The sequence below is a fragment of the Poecilia latipinna genome, unplaced genomic scaffold (genome assembly GCF_001443285.1).
Source record: "Poecilia latipinna isolate Pla-1442-1.1 unplaced genomic scaffold, P_latipinna-1.0 Scaffold2016, whole genome shotgun sequence".
Taxonomy (NCBI): domain Eukaryota; kingdom Metazoa; phylum Chordata; class Actinopteri; order Cyprinodontiformes; family Poeciliidae; genus Poecilia; species Poecilia latipinna.
The window spans coordinates 68946-79150 of NW_015114632.1; the positions used below are offsets into that span (position 1 = coordinate 68946).

Sequence of the window (10205 nt, forward strand, 5' to 3'; positions counted from 1 at the left end):
CTCTGGTTGGTTTGGGGAGCTCTGAATGTGCAATCAGTCAAGAAAAGTAAACTCTGGTTTGTCTACAATCCTCGATCTCGATTTGGTTGAAGTGAAATCTGGTGCAAACTGCACTCTGGAGCACCGCTCTAGAAGCACACAGAGCAGGACATTCTGTGTAGATGAAGCCAAAACAAACACACTAGGCTAGCGCTAGCGAGAGAAATGGCTTGTGGTTTTTTGCCAAAGATGAGAGAGAAATCCTCCAACTGCTAAAAAATGTCGCTGCTCCACTTTTGTTTCCATTTTGTGAAGAAGGAAGTTGCGCTCAGTGTCGTCTTCAGAGGTTTTCCTGTCGAGGAGGAGAACAGGTTGTTCAAAAGGTTTGTTTTACAAACTGCAGCAGCTAAACATCACACCTGATACTCCGGTAGATTCAGGTTCAATTTGGGACCAAACGTTGCATCATTTTACATTTCCAGCTGCTGCTGTTCTCTTTCACACTGCACGGTCAACCAATTCAAACTAATTGAAAAACCTGTTCCCCTCCTCAGCTATGGGGGCGCTGCACCAAGAACCACTGAAGGAAAAAACATGTCTGAAGATGGAAATAAAAATGGAGTGGCATCAGATATTAGTAGTAGTAGGATTTATTTAGTCATTATAAGACGCTAAGCTAACTTGTTTGTTTTGATTGTATTTACCCAGAATGCCCTGCGTTGTAGTCCACTTCCTGTTTTTGGAGCCAGTCAGAAAAGAAGCTAAGCTCAAAGTATTTCAGTTTGTTAATGTGCACAGCTGGGAGAGAAACACTAACTGAATTACATCTGTAAATACAATGAAAGATGGCTTAACGTATTGATTTAGCCCTGAATGCTAGTGCAATGCCACACTTTTCAGATTTTAAACTGTAATCTTTACAATGAAGTGTAAATTTTATTCACTGTTTATTTGAATTTCCAACTGAGAGAATAACTTTATAGTCAAATTAAATCTAAATGTTTGAACATTTCTCAATTTTAAATCAGTAGTAGCAACGCTTTCCTGTAAAATAGTGATTATATTTTACAGGATTCTGTAGTTTTCATGTCAAACTGCAGTTATTTCCTCGTGCTATAAATATGAGTATAAATATGCTCCTGTCTTGGAGAAAATGTGACATTTCCACAGATTCTGAGCTTTCTTTAGGCCACTTCAAAGCACTCAACCTTTCATGTCAATACTTCAAGATCAAATAAATCAAAATGCTCTTAATAGGCTGTCACATTTCAGAGCTGCCTGTGACCTGATTTCCTTGCTTAGCTTGCAGGACGACGTCAGTGCCTCCTTCCTGCGTCTTTGTTGTGCATTCAAAAGGCCTCGACTCTGCAGTTTCATTGGGAAAATATTATATTGCCTTTACATGGAGAATATTTGGTCTCTGAGGTGCCAACATCCACAGATTCGGAGCTCCAGCTCGTTCGCTTTGACAAACGGTGATAAAAACTGCAACGTCAGACCTTGGATTTTAACAGGTTGCTATTAATGCTGATGAAGATAATTTAAACTTTTTATACCCTGAACTCATAGAGAATAAAACATGTAGCTTTACAAAGTCTGAGTGAGCTGACAGTTTCTGATGTTTTTCACGGATTTCTGACATTTCACAGAAGAATTCTGTCATTTTTCTTGGATTTCTGTCAGGAGATTTAGAGACTCCTCTTGGGGTTTTTTGGATTTCTGATGTTTTTTTCGGATTGCTGTCTTTATCTCAAACTCCTGATGTTTATTTCTCAGATTTCTGACATTCCTTAGATGGATTCTATCGTTTCTCTTATTGCTGTCTTTTTCTCAGAATTCTATCGCTGTTTTTTGTAATTTTTACAGTTTTTCTCATATTTCTGACATTTCTTAGAGAAATTGTTGTTCTTTCTGAATTCTGTCATTTTTCTCGAAATTCCGACTTTAATCTTCTGAGATCAAAAGTCCGAGTTCTTGAAATGTGATCAGAGGAGCATAATTTGATTGGCTAAGAGCGGCTCGATTCGCTCCAGTTCTGATGGTTTTGGTTCGGGTCACGTCTGCAGGTGAATTTCTGCAGGTAAAAGATTTGCTGGCGAATTTAAAGTAAATAAAAAATCACTTGTAAAGTCCAGGTTCGTTCCTTTGTCAGGTTTGTCAGTCTCATTCAGAAACACAACAAACTAGATAAATCAGCGCCATGAAGCTAAAGAGTAAGTTGAACAAAGTTCTCTGTATTTCTGAATGACATCTGAGGAAAAGCTGAAGAGCTTTCCTGCTGTTATCCGGCAGGAATCCTCAATCTGCCCATCAGGCTGTAAAAGACTACAGGTGGCTGTCTGGACCCTCAACCTCTCTGTGTTTGTGCTGCCAGCCAGCACTGACCAGGACAAACCGACTTACTCTTAACCAACACCGAACTGCCTTACAAAATAAACTGCTCGGCCGTTATTCACGGTGGAAAACCCAGATCCCTGCCTGTGGTTCTAACATTAATCAGCTGCGCTACGAGGCAGGGATGTCTGGAAAAGAACCGCATTTCTTCACACTCACTCAGACAAGGTGTTGGAGGCTCGTGTAATTACCCAAAGTACTGCTGGAAGTATTGATTGGTTTCTATCTGGGCTTTCATCTGTCTGCGTCCTGTTAAGCATGACCGCATTGATCAGATACGCCATCGCACAAGTCGGCGCCGGCGGATTATTTCACAGGCACAGCCGAGGTTTCTTTTATTTATGTCCCGTAATGGGTTCAGATTTTTAATTTGCAGAAAATGAGGCATACTGTTTCTTATTGGTGTGAAGGGGAAGAATTGCTCACAGCAGTAAAATACCAATGAGCATCGCAGGTGCAGCTTGGTAAATTAGAAGATCACTCAAACGTTTCTGAGTAATAAGTGTTATGTTTCAAGAATTTAATTGATTTCTGATTGACTTGCAGCAAGTGGAAACCCAAAACCCAATTTCTCAAGTTAAATTACAAAAGGCAAATTAAAATTAACATTTAAACGGGACTTATTACGCAAAATTGACATGCATCAATTTCTGTGTTTCCATGTGGATTTCCACTGCTTCTAAAAACAGATAAAGCACTTAAAAAAACAAACCAATACCCAACTGGTTTTTGGCAATTAGTTCGTGTTTTTTGGTGTCTGAAAAACAAGCCTTTTCAAAACACTCCTGATTGCCGAGCCACACTCCATGGGCGCTGCACTGTTGCCTAGCAACCCCAGCATGTTACCTAGCAACCCAGGCAGAGTTCTGTTACCTTTGGTCAGCTGGTTTTTTCTGCTTTGTGTGCTGTACAATGGCTGCTGGAAAAGACAAGTGTTTTGCTGTTGACTTGCCATCCAGAAACCTCTTGCTGTGTTCTTATGGTTGTGCAGGAGGCTCCACTTCTGCTTTTCAAAGATGTACGGTAGAATTGCGCATCTGTTTGCAGCCATTTTGATGTGTGAGTGTAAACGTAGAGTTAGCGGGCATGGCCAGCAGCAACTTATTTGGATTTAAAGTGTCAAGACGCCCTAAAACATCTTATAACAGCAACTCAAGACTAAAATCTCATTATCCACAAATGATTTCATGCAAAAAATGTAATGAACATCCTAACCTGTTCAAAGAAGCAGAAGTCACCTTTAAGTCAGAAATATCACGTTATGGTCTGCACAGTCATGGAGGAGACGGCTGACCTGATGGGTGTCCTGCAGACGGTTACTGAAACCCTCCAGGAGTAAAAGCCAGAAAAGGTCACTGAAGCTAGCTGTTCAGTGGAAGAGGAAACAGAAGCACAAACAGGATCGTTAACCACCGCCTTGAGAGGATCGTGAAGTAAAACCCATTCCTGAGATTAGGAGAACCAAATAAATATCCCATTTCTGCAGGTCGTAGGTTTAGTAAATGTAGCCAGACGGTCAGAGTTTGGTCTATAAAGGAGGTAATTCAGTAATTTAATGTTAAGCTTCTCTGACAAAAGCAGGTAACTGGCTTCTTTGTACGGTATACCTGACATGTCAAATTTAAAGTCCTTCATTCAGATAAAGTTGCGATATGTTTTTGTTTGACGGCACATTGGGACCAGAGTAAGAAAAAAACTTTAATTATGAGAATCTAGTAATTACATTAGCAGAATAAAGATGATGGGGAAAAAAGTCATAGAATTATGAAAAAAAGTAATTTTAATGAAAAAACTTTGATAAAGAGAAGTATTTTTTTTAATGAACAATTGTTTCAAAGTTCTGCTACTGCTGAAGATTTGATGCTAATGTGTTTAAAGAATGAAATATTTCCTTATTTCTCTGATACCAAAGTGTAAATTCACAAGATGTAATCATGAGATTACGACTTTATTCTGGGAATATTACTGGGTTAATCTTATGATTTATCCTGATAAGACAACTTTGTTATGACCTTTTTGTCATCTTATGACTGTTACGTTATTGTGGTGATCTTTTGACCTCATTTTTGGATTATGACGTTTTATTCTCATAATTAAGACCATTTCTCTTAGCTTGTCCCTAGTACTAGTAGGTGCCACAGACTGATTTTCATAATTCAACTATAATTCTTGTAAAATTTCTACCAGTTTCTGTTGGTGATTAACGACCAGTTTTCAAGTTGACAGCTAATCTATGTTTTGGTTGCTGTGACCATTTTATGGGAAAAAGGCAAATTATTAGAATAAACATTGTGAAGCCTGCAGATCTTCCTGATGATTTCTGTTTAGAAAGCCTGGGCTGCTCTTCATAAGCGGCAGTTTTGGTACAACCTCCAAGGACGGCTTATGAGGCTTTTTCAGCTTGATGACTCAGTCTGTGGTAAATTAGTGAGTTTGCTGAGAACCATCTTCTTTATTTTTCTGGGAAATAAAATGGAACCATGTCTGAAAGGAAGAGACAGATTAATTAAAATGACCTCCAGACAAGCTCTAACCTTTCCGATTAAATTCTCATCTTCATTACCTCCTCTTTCATAACTACATGAATAAAACGTGGATAGACTGAACAAATTCATTTTTGCATATTTTTGTACTTGCATTTGGGTTTCTACTACTTCTAAAACCAGCCCAAGCACTTAAAAAACAAACAAAACAAAAAAACACCACTACCCACTGTTTAGTAATCAGTGAATGTATTTTGGTGTCTGGAAAATGAAACGTTTCATTGGCACTGCACTGTTACCTAGCAACCCCAGCTGAGCCCAGCCCGTTACCTAGGAACCCCAGCTGAGCCCAGCTCGTTACCTAGCAACCCCAGCTGAGCCCAGCCGTTACCTAGCAACCCAAATGGAACTCCAACATGTTTGGTCAGCTGGTTTTACCGCTTCACAATGGCTGCTGGAAAAGACATGTTTTTTAGTTAATTCACCATTTAGGAACCACTTGCTGGATTCATGCTTTTGCAGAAGGCTCCACTTCTGCTATTTGCATGTCTGTTTGCAGCCATTTTCACATGGGAGTGTAAATGTTGAGCAGGGAGGTGTGGCCAGCAGCAGATTATTTGGATTTAAAGTGACAAGGCGCCAACAGGCAGAACTGATCAGACTAAACTCTCATTATCTACAAACGGCTTTGTGCAAAAACTGTAATGAACATGTTTTGTATCGCCCAAATCCTAACCTGTTCATGGAAGCATAATAGGTCATCTTTACATAATAAATGCTAGACCTTCTTCCTCTCTGAAATACGTTGACTTTGTCCTGTTGTGTCCCTCAGCTCTCCTTGTCAAAATGGAGGCACGTGTGTGGAGTCCAGCGGCTCAGCAGCCGACCCTTCCTGTCTATGTCCTCCTGGATTTTCCGGCGCCCTCTGTGACATCAGTGTCGGCAGCTGCCAGCCGAACCCTTGCCTCAACGGGGGCAACTGCACGGACCACGGCCTGGCCTTCACATGCGCCTGTCCACCCGGCTTCACCGGCTTCACGTGCAACGACACCAGCAGCCTCTCCGCCTGCGCGGGTGCGCCTTGCGCCAACGACGGAACGTGCGTCAGTCAGTCAGACGGAACCTTCCGCTGCATTTGTCAGAAATGGTTCACGGGTCCCACCTGTTCCCTCCATCACAGACAGAGATCCAGGACCAGGCCTGCCAGTACCAGACCAGTGGAGCACAGAGGATTTGCCCTCACTCCGCAGCACTACTCCCTCCCTGCCCACGCCTTTCACAAGCTGCTCAGACCGCCGGAGAGGGACTTGCTGAAGATCACCCTGAAGGAGTCGGTCCACTCCTCTGGCGTCCTCGTCACCCACGGCCAGCTCATCTGTTTCGGCATGCTGGCCTTGCTCACCTGTCTGGTTATCTTGGGCACCACAGGAATAGTCTTCTTTGGCCGCTGCGAGACATGGCTGGCCAACGCCAAGTACAGCCAGCTTGTTCGGCAGCAGCGGGAACACCTGCTGAGGGAAGCTGGCAGCGCAAGCCAGGAAGAACCGGAGCACTCTGTAAACATCATCCTGCCAGAAAAGATTAGACTCTCCAGCTTCGGGAGACACTACACCTCCATCTGATCAAAACGTCTCCTCCTGTTACCGGCTCCCTGCGGAGGGAGCCCCAACAAACGTGTAACCCAGAATGAAGCACTGTCGTGCAGCGCAGACTGGGCTGAACGTATCCTGCTGTGGACCAACAGGACGAATGTTACGTGAGGCTGTAAATGTTCATCAGTCATGCTATTAAAATCCACTGAAATTGTGCAGAAAATCAAAAGATGTCATTGTGTGGCTTATCTTTACTCCTCTACTAATTACTCGTTTCTTTTTGTGCTTCTAATTGGATTTTTTTGTAAGCTATTTTACTTTGTTTATAAATTATGAACAAATTTATAAACAAAACAGTTTTATTTCAGAATAGTTTAGTCGTAAACTGGTAGTGATCATTCCAGACAAAGTGTAAAAATTTCTGTTAGATGACAACCTATGTGGGACTTATGAGTTTTAATTTACTAATAATTGGTGAGTTTGTACAGTAATGTGCAGTCGATGTGCATTATGGTTTTTCTTGCTTATAAATTTACAGAACAAACATTACCTTGTTGTAAATGTACCAATAAGTCGGTTCTTTGTTGGATATTAGTCCAGTTTTTATGCACAGAAAGTAAGGAAATGTTTATTTCTTTAAAACAAAGTTTCTTGGCAACTGTAAAATTATTGGAAAACTTTTATTAAATGGTGCCACATTATTAAGGAAAGTGTATTGGGAGGGTTGCACCCATTTAAAACTTCAATTTAAAATGGATTATTGATTCATTTGGTTGGATGATTAAAGTTTATGTTTGGATAAGAGTGGGCAGAATAAACTGAACTTACCTCCAATAATGACTTTTACCACACCATCACATTTCCTCCACCAAAAGCTGTTTAGATTTAGTAAGCCCATAATAAGATGCATTTCCACAAAACTAGACAATTTGACAATTAAAAAATAAATTTGCTTAAATAAAGCAATTTTGCGAAACCAAGTTCTTTTTAGGATGAGTTTTTTGTTTTTGGCTGCATCAAAATTGGTTTATTTTGGAAACGATGAGGATCAAGTCACATGATCAACAGGATGTTGCCACGAATTTAAACCACGAAGTGGAGGAAAATGCAGCAGACTTTTTCACGTGAGACGCGGAATATTGACAAAGTTTTGCACACATTTGTAGAGGAGATGCAGCCAGCGATACAATCAGCAAGGAGCATTGCTAGCCCTAAACCACGAATCATAAACATTAAATCCACTGACGAACTATGTTAACATTGTATTTAGCATTATGCTAATGAGTATAAATTCTTCTCAAGTGAAATACCCGTTATTAATAAATAAATGCGCACCTATTTGTATTGTAGGCGCTTCCGGAAGCGAGTTTTTGGAACGGATTCTTCTCTCATGATTTCAGGTTTATAGTTGTTTAGTTTTGCTAACTCTTTTGGTAATTTGCCTGATTGATCACGGTACGGCTTCGATCAGAAAGCACAGCAGTTTTAAACTGTTTACGGTCGAACTGATGCATTCTGGGTAATTTGCAGCGTCGCGTAAGGAGACAAAGCGGAACTACTTCATCCACTTCAAAATAAGAGCGTGAATATAAACGGCTTCTGCTTGAAGAATTCAAAACAGCCCGTAACAAAAACTTCAATTTATTCAACTGAAAGTTTACACAACGGTCAAGTAAAGTAGCTCTTTGGAATTTATGTGGAAAATTAATTTAGGGAAAGCTAGGCGCGCGAAATGTTTTCAGAGTTAGCAAAAACGCTACAGAGCTAATCAAAAAATTAGCATCGCCACTGCAATCCACTGATGCATTTTGATTTTTAGAAATGTGGCACAAATTAACAGGCTTTCCAACATTATGAGATTTACTGCAAAGAAGTTTTGTTAAAGAAATAATCAGAATTAAAATTTCTTACTTCTCTTGCTAACTTTAGATGTTTGTTTCATGTTGGTTTGTTTACACAGTGACTCAACTATGACATTTTTCAGATTTTTGAGAAATGTCCTGACTCAGTCTATTTGTATAAATGCTAATTATTTTTCTCCATTAGTTGACAGCTTGTACATTTATTGACAGTTTTACTAAGATTTAATTTTCCTGTCTGTGTTCCAGTTTCACAGTCAATTTAACAAACATCTGTTAACTCTGACCTGCTTTGTATATTGCTTTGTTAAATTGGATCAACACCCCTTCTAGGCGGAAAATAATCTTTTTATTAATTCAGTTTAATTTATTAATCAAGTTCTTGCAAAGTATTTTGAATGTGTGGTACATTTTTTCGTGAACAACTGGTGAAATTTGAAATGTGTGACCTCTGCAAATATTCGCTGGTAGGTGGTGTTTATTTTTCTTTTTAGAGTAAATTGTACTTCAGGTTTGATTTGCACTTTGAAAACCTTCTTAAAATATGAAGTCATCTGTTTGTTTATCAAGTTATGTGCTGTTTAAGACAGAAAACATAGTTTTCAGTAAAATGCATTGTGTCCACTTTACAACACTCTGCTGTGGTAAAACCTGTCTTTAAAGCCTTTAACTTCCCATCAATAATCTGCTTAGTGTTTTTCTTCCACACCTTTTTAGTAAATTAGAATTTGATTGAAAAGTTAATTTATTTCAATAATTTGGTTCATAGCATGAAAATAAGATTCTTAATGTATATCAGGTGTTTTTTTTTAATTATTGGAATATTACATCTATGACTATATTAGGACATTATAGAGAGAAAAAAGAGTGAATTTCTGCCAAACATTGAAAAGTCAAAATAAAACAATAAAACAGATAATCTGTAAAAAGAATAAAATAAACACTCAGAAAAAAAACAATCAGAACCAGGAAGAGGGTCTTAGTGCTGTCAGTAATGCTCATGTACGCGCTACTCTCTCTAGGCTGGTTCCTCGCAGGAGCTGCGTATTGAAGGCAAGCGAAACAAGGTGTTTCACTCAGCTGCCATGTAGATGAAACCCAGGCTTCCTGAACGTCTCCTCCATGCTGCGTCGTACTGATGCAGTAATTCATGCCGAAGGAGCCCTGACCGGACCTATAGAGCATTCACAGTTCTGTGTTTGGGCCCGGATGTTGTTCTGATCAGAAATCATTAGAATCAACAGACATAAAATAAATTACCATGTGTATAAAGTCCGTATAATCAATAATCTGCAGCATTTTTAATTGAATTTATGTAAATAAATTACATTTTTGATCACATTCTAATTCATACACCTTTATTAAACTGTATCTATTTAGTCAAGAATATTGTCTGAACATTGTGCTAATTTTAATCTTTCAGTTTAAATTTTAAAATAAAATCTTAATTCACCCCGTTATCCCAAAAGCCATTTCAGCCGACAGGGGGAGAAATCTCTGACGGTCTGTGCCGCCATCTTGTGGCTTCTTCGCAAATCAACACACCAAAATATTTCCTGATCCAACTTTTTCTTTTAGTTAATTTTATGACATCACAACCATAAACCGTAACGTATACTCATTGGATTCAATGTAACAGACCGAAACACGTTGTTTAATTTGATAAATTATGATTTTCACACGGTTTTCAATTTAGTTTTTTTTTTTTTTTCAAACTAATACGACACAACCCTGGTAAATCTAAAAACTGAAATCTACTGATCATAAATATGTGGATGATTCTAGAATAAAAGGGATAAAATCATATTTAAATCAAACTTTTCAGACTTTTGAGCAGTTATGCACAATTTTTTCAAAAAACAAGAGAAATTAATAATAAACAAAGTGACATGAAATTA

The 10205-nt window shown here is 39.0% G+C and overlaps 1 protein-coding gene across 1 annotated transcript in view; it reads left to right on the forward strand.

The window, feature by feature from the left end:
* The window catches only part of dlk1 (delta like non-canonical Notch ligand 1), a 14960-nt gene extending 7541 nt beyond the window's left edge, over window positions 1-7419 (forward strand). Inside the window, exon 6 of the mRNA XM_015016425.1 lies at window positions 5689-7419. Within this exon, the coding sequence (XP_014871911.1) occupies window positions 5689-6478 (790 nt within the window). The 3' untranslated portion in view covers window positions 6479-7419. The remainder of the gene's footprint in view (window positions 1-5688) is intronic.
* The last annotated feature ends 2786 nt before the right edge of the window (window positions 7420-10205 follow it).